The sequence below is a fragment of the Drosophila simulans genome, chromosome 3R, assembly GCF_016746395.2.
Source record: "Drosophila simulans strain w501 chromosome 3R, Prin_Dsim_3.1, whole genome shotgun sequence".
NCBI lineage: Eukaryota > Metazoa > Arthropoda > Insecta > Diptera > Drosophilidae > Drosophila > Drosophila simulans.
This window is the reverse complement of record NC_052523.2, coordinates 3,978,479-3,999,754: the sequence shown is the minus strand read 5'-3', so window position 1 is coordinate 3,999,754 and position 21,276 is coordinate 3,978,479. Positions and strand designations below refer to the sequence as shown.

At 39.5% G+C, this 21,276-nt stretch overlaps 4 protein-coding genes across 6 annotated transcripts; all 4 read left to right on the top strand.

Annotated features, from left to right (window-relative positions):
• Window positions 1-688: 688 nt before the first annotated feature.
• On the top strand, window positions 689-11,878 carry LOC6727095 (esterase B1). The gene is made up of 5 exons (XM_016175846.3): window positions 689-1,288; window positions 8,466-8,778; window positions 8,936-9,086; window positions 9,147-9,883; window positions 10,221-11,878. Exons 1-5 carry the CDS (start codon window positions 1,245-1,247, stop codon window positions 10,683-10,685), a joined length of 1,710 nt encoding a protein of 569 aa, XP_016033580.1. The 5' UTR covers window positions 689-1,244; the 3' UTR covers window positions 10,686-11,878.
• LOC6727096 (growth hormone-inducible transmembrane protein) lies at window positions 3,403-4,850 on the top strand. Its single transcript, XM_002102453.4, has one exon. The coding sequence runs from the start codon at window positions 3,569-3,571 to the stop codon at window positions 4,664-4,666; it is 1,098 nt and encodes a 365-aa protein (XP_002102489.1). The 5' UTR covers window positions 3,403-3,568; the 3' UTR covers window positions 4,667-4,850.
• Window positions 11,879-11,905: 27 nt separating the features above from the next.
• LOC6727094 (esterase B1) lies at window positions 11,906-19,775 on the top strand. Of its 3 annotated transcripts, none has more exons than XM_016175847.3 (4): window positions 11,906-12,021; window positions 17,258-17,570; window positions 17,640-18,351; window positions 18,416-19,775. In XM_016175847.3, exons 1-4 carry the CDS (start codon window positions 11,921-11,923, stop codon window positions 19,039-19,041), a joined length of 1,752 nt encoding a protein of 583 aa, XP_016033578.1. In that variant the 5' UTR covers window positions 11,906-11,920; the 3' UTR covers window positions 19,042-19,775. The 3 variants fall into 3 exon arrangements, with proteins under 3 accessions (XP_016033578.1, XP_039150584.1, XP_002102487.2); XM_039294650.2 differs by lacking the exon at window positions 11,906-12,021 and adding an exon at window positions 13,793-13,824; XM_002102451.4 differs by lacking the exon at window positions 11,906-12,021 and adding an exon at window positions 14,293-14,574.
• LOC27209100 lies at window positions 12,475-13,157 on the top strand. The gene is made up of 2 exons (XM_016184605.3): window positions 12,475-12,633; window positions 12,690-13,157. Exons 1-2 carry the CDS (start codon window positions 12,599-12,601, stop codon window positions 12,811-12,813), a joined length of 159 nt encoding a protein of 52 aa, XP_016033579.1. The 5' UTR covers window positions 12,475-12,598; the 3' UTR covers window positions 12,814-13,157.
• Window positions 19,776-21,276: the final 1,501 nt, after the last annotated feature.

Below are 21,276 nucleotides of genomic sequence, written 5' to 3'. Positions count from 1 at the left end.
CACCTATAAAAACAGTAATTTTTCCACTAACATTTAACTACTAGTAAATTATTTGTGAGGAACAACTACGTAATTTTCCTAAAAATGTTCAGCAGAATTGTCTTTAAGTTCAGAAGAACTTCTTGCTCAAATAATGAGCGATAATCGGCACAAGTCCTGCGAACATTACTTCACCAATTCTAGTATCCCTTCCAACGCCGAATATTTACTTCCCGATTCCAGCTTCCTAGAAGACCCTCCAATAAAAAAATGTGACTCATTCGTGAAATTGGCTTCACGCTTTCTTATCAAAGTATGAGTGGGCCATAAAGATTACCGTCGCATGACACCCCCATCAAACAAAAAAGAACCAATATACAAAATATTGTCGAATCAGCGAAATCACAACTGGTTACCAGTGCGAATCAATACGATTACTGCTATCTATGGGTGGTTTTTTTAATGTTTCTTTTTTTTGACATTGATAAAGTGGATATTTGGCGGCAGGACAAAGTCGACACATTTTGTGCCATGTAATTGGGCAGAGTGAGTCAGGCACGTTGAAAAGTGCGCCCCAGAACTACATAGTATATAGCATAGCACTACTGAATTATAGATAAGGGTTCCCCGAATCGTATCTCCCGTGTCTACCAAGAAACGCTTTTATGTTTCGCATGCGTTCGCGAGCTTTTCGCCGCGCTTAGAACTTTTTGTGCTTTGGCGGGCAGTTGACGAGCTGCCTTCACGCCAAGCGGACGCGTAACGGCAACAGATGCCAGACTATAGACTATATATAATAATAAAGTGCCATCCGTAGCCCACAAAAGCCACAAACTATATACTACACCGACATCGGGCAACAATAGTGAGGGAATCTAGTTCCGCGACTCAGCAAACTGGGCAAAAGTTATGTGATAGGCGTTTGTTTCGGAATTTTCGCATCCTGCGCTTTCGTTTTCCAGCGTGGTTTCGACGCGTGTGCGTGTGTTTGTGCGCAGGACATAAAAGCTCCGTTTTGTTGATATACGCAGTCCTTGCAAGGCCATCGAACAGCTGGCAGTTCCTCAACTCGCTTAGGCATAAACACCAAAACAATTTTTATAAGAGCGTTTTTTAAATACATATATATATCAAAACACCAACAAACCGATAAACAATTTAAATAATTTATTAACTGAAAAGCTACATTTCGGCCGTGTTTGAAAGGCGGCTGTTGATTTTTCCATTGAACCTGAGCCGAAAAGACATAGCAAAGAAGTAACAACATGTCTTCCATGGCTGCATTTGATCAGTTCAAAATTGGACTCAAGTAAGTTGACAACTCATTTTCTAAATTATTTAAGTTGAGCACTAAAAGTGTCATTTGCGCGGTCACCGAGCATCTCGTAGTAGGCAGCTTCATATTTGGTTAGGCCATAAAGATTAGCTTATATCCCCTTTCGAAGCATTAAAATTGCTTAGCTAAGAGTGGAATGAAAATCATTCCAATTACACAAGCCACATGACATCAGCGCATTGTGTCATCCCCACTAAAGCAAACTATATAATTAAACTGCACACCTCCGAAACCCACTGGGTATTCAAAAGCCTTGTGTAAATCGCAACCGACTTATGATTTATGTCCTGATCCACAGAGCGAAACACTACACTTTATATATTTTTTATAACAAGTCAAAATTCAGAAAAAAATATACCTTTAATTTCGATCCCTACGGGAAAATGTTTATGTTAGGCAAACATAATTTTCTATCTTTTTTTGTTACGAATTTTTCACAGCTGGGAGCAATGAAATTGCTTTGAAATTGCTGAGCAGCTGCTTACAATGTCCTACCCCAGGGATTGCCAATCCTTGTGGAAAGCACGCATACACATTTAATTATTTACTAGAAAACAACAACAGGTGAAAGAGACAGGTGGGCGAGTATGGGGAATAGACAAGTCATTTTCCGGAACTGGTTAACAAAAATGTTCATAGGCTGACGCATTACAAAAAATACCACATTTTAAATCGAACTTCTTTTGTATTTAAGGAAAGAATATTTAATCACTTATAAATTGCTGCTTATCTGATATTTATGATTGTACCTATTAGTCACAATAATCTAGGTACATCTTTTTTAACCCTTCTATGATGTTTTTCCCCCATTTCCCATTGATTCTGTGGAATCGTAGCTTGTCTTTATTATGGGCAAACATAGATACCCACAAATACTATAACACTCTTATACACACACACATACCGGCACATACACACACATGCACAGAGCAGACGTCATTATACGATTCGATTGTGTTTAGTGGGGTCTTTGGCTCTCTCTTTTGTCTGTGGGCTTTTTGCCGACACTTAAACTGCGCAAATAATTAGGTAGCAAACTAGAATTCCTCCACCAGCCCGCGCTCCCAGAAGTTCACGGGACGTATGCAAATTGTAGTACGCCTACTATGTAAACCATAGTAAACACATCCAGAGGCTGACTCACATTTTGGGCTGGTTTGCAAAAAAAAATTGTCTGTTTGACTATTCTCAAAGAATGGGAATGGTGTTGAATGAGATCAGCTCGGTTTGGTGGCCAACTGGTTTCATTTCGGCCCCTTCACACGATGATTTCATTGAATTTCAAGCGGCAAAAAGATGGATTGTAGCAAATAAGATGTGGGGCCTGAAATGATTTTCAATTTCTCTCAGATGCTGCTACCATACATATTATTCAAAAGCTAACACTTTTTATGCTGAAAAAACTATTCGCATCATTCAAATGAAAAATAGCACTCATTTGATTGTATCTGTTAAACAACTGCTATTGATATGCCTTGTATATTTTCGCAGTATAATGACGTCATATAACAATCAAGTCTTTTTATTATTTCAATTCTGCATTCATTTGCATTTTTAAATTGTGTCTTTTTTTTGCATATCTGCCAGTCGAAATAAATTCACACAGCCCACATTCAATCAGTTCGACACACACCTACGAATTGTACAATGTATTTTCAACATTTTATTAATAAATGGCTTGCCTTTAAGTATCTGAAATTAAAATTTGGTCAATTCCACACTGTTATTTATTGGCTGAAATCAATTTAAGTCATTGGTTTGATCAATTGACACAGCAAACTCATCGCTTGGCAGCCAATTAACCTTCAATTTCAGACAATCTTGGCTGAGAATTCTCTGTTTTTCTGGGCACGTGCAAAAATTTCTATAGTAGCTATAGAAATAACTTTTGGAAATTCTTCGTGTTCGCATCTAGATGTCGTGAGGTTAAACTTGTTCAAAGCGGTATAGAGCTATCAGTTTCTTTAGTAGCATCACCTATTTCCTCATTATAATAAAAATAATATGCCAACAACAAATCGACAATTGATAAACTTATAATTGCAGATAGCAATAAATGAACACATTCATTTTGGATATAACCTAGCTGCCCTTTCAAAATCAATCTTCTAAGCAGCATCGGTTAGTCTTGTCTCAAAATTTGTTTAGCTAAATTGTTCATTAAAACTGGCAAAACTCATAACCCCCTTCTTATTATTACCTTTCTGACGTTGTACTAAATACTCAATACAGTACACCACATATAATTTCGAAATGCTTTTGGCCCGTTTAAACCATGTGCTGTCAGGACGACCGATGCGGCTTTTGGGCCAGTCTGGAGGTCCTCGCCTGTGGAGCTCCGCCCATCCGCAGATGAAGAGTAGTTCCTTAAGAACACCTTTCTTGGCTCAAGGAAAGTCAATGATTCCTAAAAGGAATATGCAAGAGCTGGGGATGAGAAAGTATTCCAGGGAGTCGAGAGATCGCGATCGTTCCCAACTGGAGAGTCGAACCAGAGGTCCCTCCCTCAAGGAGCGCATGATGGGACCTCCCAGTGAAAATGCCTACTCCATGGGCAAAGGAGCGGCTGCTGGAGCGGCTCTGATGGGTCTCGTGGGTCTGTGTTACTATGGCCTGGGCCTTTCCAATCAACCGAGTATCTACGACCACTCGATGGTGTGGCCCCAGTACGTGAGGGATCGTATTCATGCCACCTATGCCTATTTTGGAGCATCCTGTGGTATAACAGCTGCTTCAGCCGTTGCCTTTTTCCAATCGGATGCCATGATGGCTCTGATGACGCGTTCTGGATGGGTTGCCTCACTGGTCACCCTGGGACTGGTAATGCTCAGTGGATCCGTTGCTCAAGGCATTGAATATCAGCCAGGTTTCGGGGCCAAGCAGCTGGCCTGGCTCGTCCACTGCACCGTTCTGGGAGCTGTCCTGGCGCCCATGTGCCTCCTTGGCGGACCCATTCTGACCAAGGCACTGCTGTACACCAGCGGAATCGTGGGTGCCCTGTCCACGGTGGCTGCTTGTGCGCCGAGCGAAAAGTTCCTGCATATGGGCGGACCGCTGGCCATTGGACTGGGCGTGGTCTTCGCCTCTTCGCTGGCCTCCATGTGGCTGCCGCCCACTACTGCAGTGGGGGCGGGACTGGCCAGCATGTCGTTGTACGGCGGACTGATTCTGTTCAGCGGATTTCTGCTGTACGATACCCAGAGGATCGTTAAGTCGGCGGAGTTGTATCCCCAGTACAGTAAATACCCTTACGATCCAATTAATCATGCCCTGGCCATTTACATGGATGCGCTCAACATCTTTATCCGCATCGCAATTATATTGGCTGGAGACCAAAAGAGGAAAAACTGACTTGGTCGAAAATGTTGAAAAATAATCTAAATTTAATCTATCTGATTAAATCAAAAAACCGGCCGGACTTTTACCACAAATTGTATAATTGAATTAGAATTATCCTTTTCACATTTTGAAATGTATCTTTTCGAAATTGTTCGCAGCTAAAGCACAAATCTAAAATATAACATTAAATTTAAAATGGGTTTTCAGATTTCTAAAATATAAAATGAAATATAAAATTAGGAAAAGGCAACAAAATTGTATATTTAGGCGACTCTACTTATGATTCCGATCCGAAACATTTCCATTTCCCTGGAATATATTTTTTAACGAATATAGTATACCCTTTCTTTTGGTCATTTAAGAAATGCGATGCATTGAATCTTAAGGAATCTTATGATTTAGAAAGCTATTTAAATTGCTTTTGAATTTGTTCTTTTCCCGATTTAATCACTGTACTGCTTTAGGATTTGGGCGATTTTCAGAATTCTTTTGTTCGGTATGCTTTGTTTCTGACATTGCGCATACGCCGTGTATAACCGCGGCATAAAAATTCGTTGGCGTTCTATGTGAAATTCTGTCGCTGGCGGTTCGTGCTCGCCTTCTATCTGCCGCCCACACACACCAACACGCTTGTCTACTTGTCAATTTCATTTAATTTTGCCGCATTTTCCTTTCTCTATTATTTTTTTTTACTGAAAGCTTTTGTGTGGCGAAAACAATTTTTTTAAATGAATAAAGAATGAAAGAATTGCCGCGACAAGAGCAAGCAGACTTTTAAATTTATATGTGTGCATATCGTGTATTATAAGGATTTTTCAATGAATGAGTTCAAGTTTTAGCGCATTTTTCATTAAATTAAGACACGCAAATCGGTTTGTTCATTAAATATATTTACTTTATTAAGGTTAATAAAGTCAACTTGGGGCTATTAAATTAGATTAAAATCTTATTAACTTTGTTCTGAATGCTTGTGAGCTTAACTTTTAACGCGTATTGTTTAAATAGGATTTAAATGCAAAACCAAATATTGTTAAATATTCAAATGTTAAATGTTCTATGACAATTTTAAATTTGTTTACGCCCAATCGCCAACCCACACATCCTTTAATGACTCCTTGACCTGTCGGATGACTATCCCTTTCGCTTGAAAAGCTCTTCCCTTTTGGCCTTCTACCATCCTGTTCATTCATAACGGCCAAGCTTTCATTCTGCAATTTGCGATTGGAGCTTTCACAGCCTGGCGAAGGTCGCCAACAGACCGTGTCCAGTTTTTTATGGCCACTTCGAGGCGGAAATTAAATTTCTGCTGTTTAATATCTTCTTTTATGTGGGCTCTAATCATAATTTACGTGTGTTGTCATCTTTTTGAGAAACTAACATGGCCATGACAGTCTGTCAGTTTGTTGGCCAGACAATATTTGATACTGCTCTAGATTGTAGTCTCACATTTCCATCTATCGCGTGCCGGATTTGTCCTACGTCTAGCTGATAAGGAGAGTCGGGCAGATTACGCAGCTCATATGGGAAATTAATTGAATCATTTGTGACATAAGTCGAGCTTATCTCTCCCCTGGGTGCATTAAGCACAACACAAACTGTGTGAATGCTGTTTCAAAAATATTCCTACTGCTCTGTAGATAAGGTGATCTCAATTTCACGTTAGCTAGTCCTCAAATTTCTCCCAAGTATAATAATATACGTTTTCTTATACACTGATATTTTTTAAAAGATTTTTTTTTTTTTGTATTTTTTAATAGTTTTCAGGTTCTCGATTTGCCTTAAACATAAACCAGAATTCCTTTCATTAATCAGATATCATAGAGTGTAGTTATTGTTTATTTTTTTCCTTAAATCGGATTAAGTTTATTTGCGTTTAGGTCTGTGGAATTTCTTCGTGGCTTTTTTTGGGTCTGCTGTCGTCACATGTTGCTAATAAGCAGCTGAATATTTTCCATCTTAGTGTAAGCAGAATTTTCTTGCTTATTTTGCTTTAAATTTATCGCAGCCGTGGCCAAAAATAACACATAAATCAGTTGTGACACACAAGTTCGTTTAGCAGATACATTCTTGACGGAAGCAATGCAACAAAATAGGAAAATCAAATTTTAAGTAGCCTTAAATGAGTTAACATAAATTTTTAGTCTCTGCATTCCTAGCAAATTGTATATTTTTCCCTAATAAAAAATAAAGTATCCATGGGTAAAGTGAAATATCTTGATTCCACGAGCTTTCGGCATTTTAAAAACTGTTTTCTGTCCAGTCTGCCCCATTTAGGTGCGTTTTAGGACCTTTGGTTGAGAAATAACCTGGCTACACGCAAACCCGCCATTAGGACACAATTTTTATAGTCGGGCAGACCCGTCATAAACATTATTTATATTGACTTTCCTTATTTTTATAGGCGCTGACCATTAGCTTAAGCGCTCATTTGCCATAACGATTTCCAAGGCCAAGTTCAAGGCCGTCTTTTGAGATAGTAGCGGCCAAATTGCTCCGGATGTAGTATTCGCATCATGCGTCGGGGCTTTGGCTTCCATCTCAAATGAAAACAGGCATCAGCTCGTTCCGGCTATTAATAAACATAAATTTTGATATATTTTCGCCGCCCTTGGGGTTTCTTCAGCAGCTGATGACATTTGCAAACAACAGGCGGATGACATTTGCGAGCAAAGCAAAGAATACAAAGAGGTTCGGACAAGTCAGATAGTCTCAGACATAGCTTGGTTTCTATTTTATCTTCTTTGTTTATGACAAATAGGGTCTTACGTAGGCATTAATTAAAAGTTGAAACACGTTTCTTCGCCGGGTGAGCACAAAAGCGATCAAAACTTTTCGTTCAATCGAAAATGGGAAATAGTGACATAAACGGTTTTATTCTGTATACACGACTCGACCATTATGGCAGTCGATAAACAAAAGTCGCCGCAGGGCGATCCGAAATTGGTCGAAAAGACAAGTAATCATATTTGCGCACTTATGAAATAATTCTTTGACTACTAGATCTATAAAAGCCTTGAGTCTTATCAAGTAGCCTTGATGTTTTTATTTCGGCAAATAAATGACCAACTGAGAAAGGTTATAAGTTCATCAAATAAACAAAGCACCTCGTTCTATTTTTAAAATTCAAAATCCATAAACAGTGTGCCCCAAACTTTTATACTCTTGAATTTTAATAAGCTGCCATAAATTTGTAATTAAAAAAGAGAATCTCATAGAATTTCAGATCGAAATTTCCACCCAAAACACACTTTCCTTTTAGGTAACAATTCTATGGAATCTATAAACACATAACCCAGTTGTCTAGGCCTCTTGAAAGTTTAGTGCACTTGTGAATTTCAATGGCCTTTACCCTTGAATTCCTCCACCCAAGTTGAATGACTTACACAACTCAAAAAATTACCGAAAAATTTGTTTGGTTAGCACTTTGTTTATCTTTTGATACCGGCCGCGTCGGATTTTGTGTGACTGCTACGCGGAATAAATAAGCCAAAAACAAAAATCAAAGCCAGAAAGAATAACAAAATATTGCAAACTGATTTAATGCGAATCGGCGAGAGTCGTGGGCTCTGATAAATGGCGCACACCTGGTCTGTCAGCCGCGAGCTGATAAAAAATTAACCTTATCAGCAGAACACTAAACGGAAAAGACGCTCCGCTCCCATCAATATTGGCAGAGCTGACGTCGTTTATTGTCCCTGATTAATGGCTGCGAATTCCCCTCTTCGCTGATTAGGCTTAGATCACAATTGGTGCAAATTGGGAAATATCTTGAGAAATCGCTTAGGCTCACTCCGATCCCTGTCTCTTGCAGAATGGTCGACTTTAAGGTCCAACAACGTCGCTACAGGACCAGCGAAAAGACTGTCGTCAGCACCACCTACGGACCCATCAAGGGTGTGAAGAGGAAGTCCATCTACGGCCAGTCCTACTTCAGCTTCGAGCGGATCCCCTTCGCCAAACCGCCGGTGGGCGAGCTGCGCTACAAGGCGCCCCAGCCCCCGGAGGTCTGGACGGAGGTCAGGAGCTGCACCTCCCAGGGTCCCAAGCCACTGCAGAAGCACTTCGTGTTCGAGATGACCGATGGCTCCGAGGACTGCCTCTACCTCAATGTCTACACAAAGAATGTGAGTGCATAGAAAGCTATCTTCATCCATTTTAAGCAAATCTCTAACCTATTGGTCCGAAAGTTCCTCAGTTGCTTTATACCAATTTTGATATTATTTTGCTGGCTATCCCACTGCATATCACAATAGTATATTTGATATAATATTCACTTCACAGTTATATCCCACCAAACCAATGCCCGTGATGGTCTGGATCTACGGTGGTGGCTTCCAGTTCGGCGAGGCCTCACGGGAATGTTACAGTCCGGATTATTTGCTGCGTGAGGATGTGGTGGTCATTTCTATTAACTACAGATTGGGACCACTGGGTAAGAATGATGACAAGCGGACAAATAAAACATATATTTATACTAACTAAAACCTCCTAGGATTCCTGTGCCTGGACGAACCCGAACTCGATGTGCCCGGCAATGCGGGTCTCAAGGATCAAGTGTTGGCCCTGCGCTGGGTCAAGGCCAACTGTTCGCGTTTCGGAGGCGATTCCGCGAATATTACCATTTTTGGGGACAGTGCGGGAAGTGCCTCGGTTCACTACATGATGATCACAGAGCAGACGCGTGGACTTTTCCACAAGGCCATCTGCATGTCGGGAAATACGCTTTCCCCCTGGGCAGTGACTCCTCAGAGAAACTGGCCATATCGGTTGGCTGTCCAGGCGGGTTACACGGGTGAAAACAACACCCGCGATGTCTGGGAGTTCCTAAAGAACGCCAAGGGATCCGATATCATCAAAGCCAATGGAGAACTCTGCATCGACGAGGAGAAGAAGGAGCGGATTGGATTCTCTTTTGGGCCCGTAATCGAACCATATGTAACCAGCCACTGTGTGGTGAACAAGAAGCCCATCGAAATGATGAGAACCGCCTGGAGCAATAATATCCCACTGATCATCGGGGGCGTTTCCAACGAGGGACTCCTCTTGTACACAGAGACCAAGACGAATCCTAAGTGTCTAAATGAGTTGGACGACTGCCGGTTTGTGGTGCCTATTGAATTGAATATGGATAGGGAAAGTGCTCTGTGCCGGGAGTACGGCGATCAGCTGAGGCAGTGCTACTACGGCGATAAGACGCCCAGTCTGGACACCCTGCATGAATACCTACAGGTGGGTGAAACACTAATATTTATGAATGACTGTGGGCAATAAATCTCAAGATTGGAGTTTGAAACTACAATAATATAACCAAAATGACTTATAAAATCAGGTGTTCTATGATAGTGTATATAAATCTTTAAAATCTCTATTAATCAGAAAAAGAGTGCGTGAAGTTATTTAGATAAAAACTTAAAGGACTTAAAGGCATAGATATTTTGTAGGCATACCCGGATATGATAGCGCGTATTTTGAATTTATGCAATCTTTTATGGTATCATCCGCCATTTAGAGTTCTTGCAAGGCCAATGTGTTAAATAATTTTAAAATAACATTAAATATATTCCAGATGGTTTCCCACGAGTACTTCTGGTTCCCCATATACCGCACAGTATTGTCCCGCCTGCAGTACGCCCGCAGTGCGCCGACGTATTTGTACCGCTTCGACTTCGACTCCAAGCACTTCAACCACCTGCGCATTCTGAGTTGCGGCAAAAAGGTGAGGGGCACGTGCCACGGCGACGATCTGTCCTACTTGTTCTACAACTCGCTGGCGAGGAAGCTCAAGAACCACACGCGGGAGTACAAGTGCATCGAGCGGCTGGTGGGACTGTGGACGCACTTTGCGGCATGTGGAAACCCCAACTTCGATCCGGAACAGGAGGATCTGTGGCAGCCCGTCGATACTGCAGCCGTCGAGAAACACCAGCTGAAGTGCCTTAACATATCCGACGAGCTGAAGGTGATCGACGTGCCCGACCTCAAGAAGTTGATGGTCTGGGAGAGTTTCTTTCGACGCGACGAGTTGCTGTAGGGATCTGCAGGAATCCAATTAGGGTAGACATGTAGCTTTATTAGTACAAGGGTGGGTCACATTTGGAAGCAAGGGAACTTGAGCTTTGAATGCAATCTGAGCATTACTTGGAGTGAAATTTACAAAATTCAACATAATTTTTATCTCTATCATCAAAGGACTTTATTCCCGATGAGAGTACCACCGTTTTATGTGAACATTTTGTAGAACTTGCCCTCAGATTGCCCTAAAGACTTATTTTTGGCAAGGAAGTTAAGTGAACCCACCCTAACCTTTTATGATTGGAAAAGCTTTACGTTGAAGCCTATGTTTGAAACAATGCAAAGCGTAGCTTTAGACATAAAATATGAGAGTTTATTGTTAAGTTTGTCAACGAGAAGACGAATTCTAGGTGTGTTAAAGTTCATCCGTTTCTATCTATATCTTATCGGATCGAATCTGTAGTCTAAGCAGGCTGTTCGTATGTAGTCATGATGGCGCACGACCTATGAGTGTGTGAAACAAGTCGCAACTGAAGTACCTTCTATGAGAAACTACCAAACCCACTAAACCAAACTCGACAAGACAGCCAAGGAATCTGAGCTAAGATCTTATATTTAACGTTCCTTTAAGTCTCGCTGATATCTTTAAAAGCCAACTAATATCAAACGTATTTTATACAATTCATTTTATTCGAGATCGTTTTAAGTACTCAGCACAAACTTGAGTTAGAAGATCCAGTATATTTTCTTCCAGTATCACGAACGCACACATTTACAAGAAGGGAATTTCCATTTGTGTTTTTGAGATGTATATTTAACTAAGACTACTAGTTAACCGTAACCAATTTATTTATATTCTTAGCCTAAGTCTTTTTAGATATATATCTTTTGTATGCATAGGTTGTTTTTGGTAAAATGTTATATTCGAACAAACGATAAACCTGTCCAAGTTTTACATCATTTTTAGAATACGAAATAATGAAAACAAAAACAATTTTTATGGAATCGTTTATGAATGTCCACAAGAAGATAACGATTTAAGGCAGCTGGCTAAAACTAGTTTGCCTAAGAATTCTCTGTGTATCCGAGTTTGTTGGAAATACAAATATATTGTCGAAAAGCTTCAAAGTCATGTGATGCAAAACACTATGAAATTTAAAAATGTATTTTATGAAAAAAAAATAAACTTTGTGTTTTGAAACAAAGAAATAACAGATTCAACAAGTGCTTTGAAATAGTTCTCACACAATAGAAATGAGAAGGTATTGGGTATCTCTAACTATACTAAGGCACTTTAGCCTCATTCCAAACAAAAGTGTACCGAAAGTCTTCACCAATGGGGATTTGATTCAGCAGTAAGTACGATATACGATAACAAAAGTGTACCGAAAGTCTTCAACAATGGGGATTTCATTTAGCAGTAAGTACGATAGTTTACCCCTCTAATGAAAAACGCAAACTCAACATGTGGTTGCATATTCATTACCACTCCCATAAAACTCCATCGGAACATGGGACTGCGTCATAAATTTTTGTCTGGGTCTCATGTGAGTTATCAGACCTACTAAATGGCCACAAATTATCGAAAATGCGTTGATGCGAAAATGTTATACTTAATACAAATCGCGAGATGAAATACAGCGTGACTAATTCCTTGCTAATTGGAACCTTTATGTTTTGCATTTGTTCGTTACGGTGATTAGCTCTAATAATTGTATAATAATGTCCACCGAAGTGAATGTCAAGGTATTGTAATCAAAGTCTGTTTGATCTGTTATACTTAATGCCCGGCGGTTGTACAAATAATAACTGTGAATCAGCTGCCGAGTGCTAATAGTTAGTGTAATCCAACTGAGATAACCAGCTATTTCTATATCTGATCATGCATCTGTGCATCAGTAAGATTTGGGACACTGAGCTGGATAAGTCGAAATGGATGCACTTTTGAAAATTGTCTTGTTGATCAGGTAAGATTATTTCTCGAAAAGTGGGATCATAGAAAGTTAAAGCACGTTGTTTTCAGTTTATACTTCATTGCCATAAGCCTGCACTTGGGTTTGTGTGACGATGTTCCTTCCGCCGAGGCAGACACAGTGGTAACTGAAAGTGAAGAGCACTACACCGCATCCGATGACTTCGACTATTAGGGGTTAGATAAGCCCTATTAAGCCCAATCATGAGTAAATAAATTGACAATCTTTCAGCAGACAGCTTTTAAATTGACAAGTTTCAGCGGTAGAAAAATTACATCTATAAAATACACTTCGGAGTTACTGGAACATTTAAATTATTTGTTACATTATTTGTTATTTGTTATTTGTTTCACTGTCATAAAATATGTCTTATCTTTGTGAAATTTATTCCCAAAGTATTTGCAAGTCAATTACTTATCAGTTGGTTTATCTATTTTCATATCATAAATTCAGTGTCACTCGATAATATGCTCAGCTCACATTGAAAAGTGTTGCAATATTTCAAAAGATATATGAAATTTAGTTACTCCTCTCTTGTTTGCTTAGCTACTTTATTCGTTGTAAAAAAAAAAGGGAATCGTGGGTAATTAAAAAAAGAAAACACTAATATATGTAGGTTTTAATATAATCACTAGACGAAAGCTCCTACAAATATATGTTTATTTTTCTAGCGAAAGACAATATAAGTGTTTTTTTTTTTTAGTGTATGTCTTAGGGGCTTTGCTCTTTTCAGAAAGGCTTAAAATAGCTCAAAAAATAGTTAAGAAAGTAAATTAATTAAGTTCGTGTTGAAAGTTATCTTGAGGCGTTGGTTCTCATAGGTTTAATATTGATTTGTAAAGCTTGATCACACTTTCGAGTATCACATCACTCAGCTTTGCAGCGCGCACTGAAAGCTTGTGAATATAAACTTTTTTCGATAACAACGATAATACGAAGCTCATATGGATAATATGAAAAAAGCTCAACTAATTGACCATATATTTAAACTTTGAACTTTTTGATGTATCAATATCTTGTAATATAATGTAACATAATAATATAAGATCTTCAATGTGAATGACAGTCAACATAGTGACCGCAATGATCATTATCCGAAAAAAGCTAACATTTAAAGAAAGGAGAAGAACATAGTCTAGTCGCTACTGATAACGGGTTACATTACTAAATGTACCTAAGTGCAAGGTAAATTAGACTAACAAAAAGGAAAGTGACCGCTTTCGAGAGTGCCATCTAAGGTCACAAAGCCGCTTAGAATCTTAATTTATAAAAATGTACACTGCAGAGAAGAAGACTCCAGTTTGATCTAAGCTATCATGATAAAAGAGCAGTTTCCGATTAAAATTCTTATTCTTATCTATAGTGGAAAACCCCATATAATCCCTGATACCTGGACATTTATGAATTAAGATGACTGTGTTACGCTACGACCCCCTTGAATACAAACACATACATACATATTATAACAGTAAGAAAACTCGTAAAGTGAACCGTAAAACCGGTAGTGTAGAGAGCAGAGAGTTGCTAACTGAACAGCTGATTCAGGTGAGAATCGCTTCCTCTGTGCAAAAGCACTGAGAGAAAGAGAGAGTTTGGAGAATGGCAATACCGCCACCGCTCCAAAGCTTCATATATTATTATAAACAAGATCCCGAGACACCGGTCAGTTGGTGCCGCACGCTCTTGGAGAGCGCTCTGTTTGTTCCGTTCAGCGATTAGCGATAGCGATAGATTCGTTCGAGCCGGTTGTGTTAACTTGGCTAGCTTCGGGTTTATTGTGACACTTTCCCCAAATCGATCGTTTGCGAAGCGTGCATAGCGGAACTATATCTATACATAGATAACCAGCGTGTCTGGGTGTTCATGAAAAAGAGTGCGTTATATGGCATTCGATATGGCAACACGCTTTATGGATATACTAAAGCTGACCTTTAAGTGAGTTTTCCCAGTGTCCGTTTCTTGCTCTTGCGGAGCGTTAAACGGTTTTCTGTGTTTTGAGGTCTCGCGTCTTGGTTTTGCAACAGCTTCTGCCCAGCATGCATACAAATGCATACGTGTGCACTGGGAAAATAGTTTTAAAGAAGTGCTTGATTTATAAATATAACAAAAAATTTGATGAAACATATTTTATTTACTTGGAAAACAAGAATAAATTAACATTATCCTGCTTCTAAAACATCGAGATTAAATAAATTGAAATTAAAATTAATTTTGTTTTTAAATTTAATAAAGTACTTCTTGAAACTATTAATGACCAAACTAGGCGCCATTTAATAACAGTGATAACCATTTAATATCGTTTTGGATATTTGTAATTTTTTTTCTTAGTGTAATCTGTGCACACATCAATTTATGTCTTGCGTTGGTGAAATTGTTGCGCAAACTTTGCTGCGTGTCGTTTTTTTTATGTATATATGTTGCTTGTTTTCAGTTGTTTTGCATAAACTTAATAATGCTGCTTTTTCCCTGGCTCATTTCTGTCTGTTTTGTTTCTTCGGCTTTGCTATCTTCCCCTTGTTTTTTTTTCACCCATGAATCAGCGATGCTTCCACAGTTGCGGCATTTGTTGGTTGTTAATGATATTTGAATTGTGTTTGCTATTTTTTGCACGTTTTCGCAGGTTTATTAGCAGTTTTGCGGGTAGTTAGTATTTTTAACATAAATTATTGCATAGCCACACACAATTGTGTTAATTTCGTGCTTCTATATTTATTTACCACCATTTGCTTGCTGCGGGCTTTCAATTGAGGAAGTGGGTGAAGTTAGGTTAGGTCAGTAGCAGTGAATCAGACCTATCGATAAATTCATCACCAACATCATATTGAACATATGATGTAAATATGTATGAAAATAGCGGAATACAAATAAAATTAATTACCATGAAAAAAGCATGAGGACTTTGCCTTTCTTTGAAGTGCCGAGCTGGTCTTTTATGATTACCCAAACCTCTGATTTAATCTCAAATTGCAGATAAGTCTACTCGTTAAAAGATTTAATATTCTCTGCTAGTTAAATTCATAAATTAATGGATAAACGTTCCCTACATTATACGACTGACTCCAAGCGGCTTGTCAAATCGCAGATAAGTCTGTATATATGTCTGTTTTTAACACGCGGAATTATACTGATAAGTTGTTCGGGTACAGGGTTCATTTCAGGTGATAGGTCTGCCATATTTTCTGCCCTATGGGCATGACATGGCGGTTTTTGCATGAACTGTTTGTAGTTAGAGATTTCTTTTCACTATAGATACACTTCTGATATAATACAAACTCGCTTATAGTTTTTTCTAACGCTTTTTATATTGTTAGTCATCGTATTAACTTTTTGTCGCCAAGCTATTGCCTTTTAAATAATCGAATTGTTGATCAACTATATCGCACTGCATTGATTGGTTGTCGAATGCTTTAAGTATTTCTGATACGACTAAACTTAATTTTGATTACTTTGCACATTTGCTTTGTGCTTGAAGTACAATTTGAATGCTTTTCCCACTTATAAATGTGTTAAACCTTAGGTTAACTGAGTGAATTAGTCTAAATTTATTACCTTCATTTGTTTCGCTCTGCTGCTTTGCTGCTGCCTATTAGGCCATTTAAAACGAACTACACTGAAGAAAATCATTTCAATGACAAATTCAGATCTTCGAAAAATATTGAAATGGCGTTATATCTTGAAAGTTGGCTTTCACGAACCCACAGCAGTCACGTACAATCCAATCTGGTATCCAATCTGATCTCGCCTTTCTCTCGATTTCAAACGTAATTACCGATTTGTATGCATTCGTGTGCAATGATGTTGAATCAAACTATGTCAGTGCATTTGCAGAATGCCTGTTAAATATACTATTTGTGCCTCCTCAATCGACGGTGCGCAGTGCGAACAAATAAAAATAGGCCATTAAATGCATTAAACCGCCTCACGCCCACCCACAAATTAGCCATAAAATCAGAAACAAAAAAGTCTCAGGCAAAAAACAAAGGTGTGTTGTAGAAAATAGAAAACTGGTCGTGCATGCAAAACGTGAGGCGTCGAGTTGAGGTTGGTCAAAAGCCGTTGACAATTCGCAAGACTTTGAAGCCAACAAACCACCTCCAATGACATTGAAAGTGGTTGAAATTGGACTGGAGCTCACTGCTTGGTGTTCACTGTGGTCATGTTACCAATGCGTGACTGCGGTGAGCGGATTAGATCGCAAATTATTATAATAGGGCAGTGGGTATTATGACATTTCCAAGAAGTTAACAAGCCACTTGATGCCCCAATTGGCGATCCTACATTTTGATATGAAACGATTATTACCATGATTACTGTTCCTAAAGCAAAAATATCTTTCAGTGATCAGAATGTGGTATTCACAATTTAAAGAAACTATATTCTCCTGCAGATTCACAAGGTTTATTTTCAGTGCACCGTCTGCATTAATTCAACTAAAACTGGTATAAACACATCATCATCATCTTTAGTAATTAATGTATTCGACTATAACAGCTTTTAATATACGGCATAATATACGGTTGTTAATGTAATTATTATAATATATATGAATTATTTTTCATAGTTAAACAAAACACTGTTGTCATACAATCTAAACTTATGATAATCACTTCTTTTACAGGGTAATAAGCTTCAAGTACGAGCAGCGCAAGTTGGCGACGGCTATATATTCCGTAATAAAGACAAAATCAGGTCCTGTGCGGGGAGTTAAGAGAAACACAATCTGGGGAGGAAGCTACTTCAGTTTCGAGAAGATACCCTTTGCAAAGCCTCCGGTGGGAGATCTGCGCTTCAAGGCCCCAGTGGCAGTGGAGCCATGGGATCAGGAATTGGATTGCACTTCGCCGGCAGACAAGCCCCTTCAGACGCACATGTTTTTCAGAAAATACGCGGGCTCAGAGGACTGTCTCTACTTAAATGTGTATGTTAAAGATGTAAGTTCATGTGCTTATGGATCTTGTGGAGTTTGTGTTTATGTTAGTATTGTATCCTTTCCATTTCAGCTGCAGCCGGATAAACTGCGTCCCGTGATGGTTTGGATCTACGGAGGTGGCTATCAAGTTGGCGAAGCTTCTCGGGATATGTACAGTCCCGACTTTTTCATGTCGAAGGATGTGGTCATAGTCACCGTTGCTTATCGACTGGGTGCCTTGGGCTTCCTCAGCCTGGATGATCCCCAACTAAACGTTCCCGGAAATGCAGGTCTCAAGGATCAAATCATGGCCCTTCGATGGGTGCAACAAAACATCGAAGCATTCGGCGGTGATTCCAACAATATTACACTCTTTGGCGAAAGTGCCGGTGGAGCCTCGACCCACTTCCTTGCACTAAGTCCCCAAACTGAAGGACTTATCCACAAAGCTATCGTTATGTCGGGCAGCGTTTTGTGCCCCTGGACGCAGCCACCGAGAAATAATTGGGCCTATAGGCTGGCCCAAAAATTGGGATACACCGGTGACAATAAGGACAAGGCGATCTTTGAGTTTCTGAGATCAATTAGTGGCGGGGAGATTGTCAAGGCATCCGCAACAGTTCTCAGCAACGATGAAAAGCATCATCGGATCCTTTTCGCCTTTGGACCTGTCGTAGAACCATATGCTACCGAGCACACTGTGGTCACTAAAAACCCGCATGAACTGATGCAGAATAGCTGGAGTCACAGGATACCCATGATGTTTGGGGGCACGAGCTTCGAGGGATTGCTATTCTATCCAGGTAAGTGGTGAACTAATACTTATTTTGTATTTGGAATAGCTTATTAAATAGAACTATTTTTCAGAGGTTTCAAGGCGGCCAGCAACCCTGGATGAGGTGGGTAACTGCAAGAATCTGCTACCGAGCGATCTCAATCTCAACCTAGATCCCAAACTGCGTGAGAACTACGGCTTGCAACTGAAGAAGGCGTACTTCGGCGACGAACCCTGTAACCAGGCAAACATGATGAAGTTTCTCGAGCTGTGCTCATATCGAGAGTTCTGGCACCCCATATACAGGGCAGCTTTGAACCGCGTCCGGCAATCCAGCGCACCCACCTATCTGTATCGATTCGATCACGATTCCAAACTGTGCAACGCCATTAGGATTGTACTTTGCGGTCATCAGATGCGAGGCGTTTGTCATGGTGACGATCTGTGCTATATTTTCCACAGCATGTTGTCGCATCAATCCGCTCCCGATTCTCCGGAACACAAGGTTATAACCGGAATGGTCGACGTTTGGACGAGTTTCGCAGCCCACGGAGACCCGAACTGCGAAAGTATAAAATCACTCAAGTTTGCACCCATCGAAAACGAAAACGACTTCAAGTGTCTCAATATTGGGGATCAGTTTGAAGTCATGGCGCTTCCAGAATTGCAAAAAATCGAGCCTGTGTGGAACAGTTTCTACGCCTCAAACAAATTGTAGATGCAGTGCATCATTAATAGGGTTTTAAAGCTTTAGCTGTCTCAATTCCATGGATTTGGATAATCGTAATTTGTGTAAATACATTGTACATATGTTATGTGGTTATTGTAGGATTGATATGTTGATTAATTTAAAAATAAGCAGTTTTAATGACTTGCAATAATTATCGTAATTGTATTTGTCATCTGCCTAACGATTTTATAATAATAAATGCATCGTATAAAATTAAATTAAAAACACTTGATTAGTCACTCCGAAGCAGACTAGCATTAAATTAAATAAATTCTGTTAGCTCAGACCAATTAAATATTTCTGAAATTAGCATCAAAACTCAATAATCATCTAAGCCGAGTAAAATAATTTTATTCGAGAAGTAAACTAGTTTTATGTGCATTTTTAAAACCCTAACACTTCCGTGTGCGAGATCCGCTTTAAGATTTAGTTTAGTGTCATTGGCGACAGCCCTTTATTCCAAACCCGCTGGATTTTTTAAACGTTTATTTCGTCGCTCATCTATATGGCTAACACCGGCGAATAGTCAGCCCACTTCCACCCACTTGGCTATATGCTGATGTGACATTTATGTGTGTAAGCCGACTCTTGACAATCAAAGGGGACAACAATTTCCGCAATGCCACCGCCAACAACGATGGGCAGGATGACACCAGGGACAGGGAGCGTGGGCGTGTAGAAAGAATGAAAAAAATTCCATTAAAATTTTTGCAAGTTTTTAATTCGTTTTTTTGTTTTTTTGTTAGGAAAAGGGGCTTTCGAGGAACACGGCCAAAATGTTTGTGTGGTAAATGCAAAGGGGCTCGTTCGCCGTGTGTTCGGGATGCGTGTTCCCGTCAGCAGCGTGAAAATTCATTTTGTGGACAGGTTCGCAGAGAGTTGGGCAATTTTTCGTTAAATTTTTCCTATATATACAATTTTTTTTGCACAGAATTAGACTGTGTTATGGTCATGGCTGTGGCATGCGCACGGGCGTGACCACCGGAGGGGGAGGGGATTTTTAGGGGGTGCTTTCCAGGAGGGGTTAGCGCCCGGATCCTGTTCATGTGCACGGGGTGTAAAAATGGGCGTTAACTCAATAAATTAGAATTTTTTCCGTTGCACAAAATTGTTTGAGAATGCGATTTCTCGTTTTACACATTCCTCTCTCTATTCCTGGCTCTGGCGTTTGATTAAATATTTTTTCAATTTGATTTTAATGAATTTGCGCGCAGCTTCAAGTTTTAATTTCTGGCGAAAGGATTGAGGGAATTTCATATTTCAGTTTTAAATGTTTTCTATCAGAAATCTGCAACTGTTGTAATTTCAAGTAAAAACTGGTATTATTGGCATCATTTGGTCTAAATATTCTTGTAAACTCAGCTTAAACTATAGTTTTGCTATTTAATTATTCATTTTAAATATTTTTCTGAAGGTTTCACTTAATATACATAAATGGTGTTAAATGTTGAGGTTTCACAATATTGTTTGGTTTTTCTGCGAATCATTCGTTAGAATAGTTTACGTGATGAAAGTTTAGCAGTAAATGTTAAATAAAAAAAGACTTTTAACTCTGACCACGGCTTTTAACTGCATTTTCTCTAAATAGACACTTAATTTAATTTGTTGTGGATGCTACACATTTTTGCACTCAAAGCCTGACGTTTTTATTTTTTGTTGCCAGTTGCAGATGAAGGGAATTTTTTGCGCCACCGCAGGAAAGTATGTAACAAATAAAAAATCATTTTTTTTAGCTTAATGCCCCAACATGTCAATGTGTAGGTGGTGCGTGGCAGTGTGTGTTTGGCTGCATAAGCCAAATTCATCCGCCGTGTTGCCACTTGTCGTGGGGGGTTTTTTATACCCCTTCGCTTGTTGCTTATCGCAGTCACTCGTCGGGATGTCTGATCATATTTGTTTGCGGTCTGAACTGCGGCGGCCGCTTAACAAAAAAGTGGTCAGCACACACACAACAACCGCAATTATAATGGCCGACAACCATGGCAACTTTGGCGCTTATTGAAGTTCAACTTTTATCAAATTAAATTTGCCGGATTACAGGTATTTAGAGCTGAACAGTCTGTGGCCGGGACTCCAGGCAATACAAGTGGCATTAGCGGTTGTAATTGAATTTCAGCAATGTGCATGTATTCCGGCTTTTTTCGCGCCCGTTGTTTTTAACTGCGGCCTAATTGAATTTACCGTACATTTGAATAATAAAATAAGAACATAATAAAAGATTCC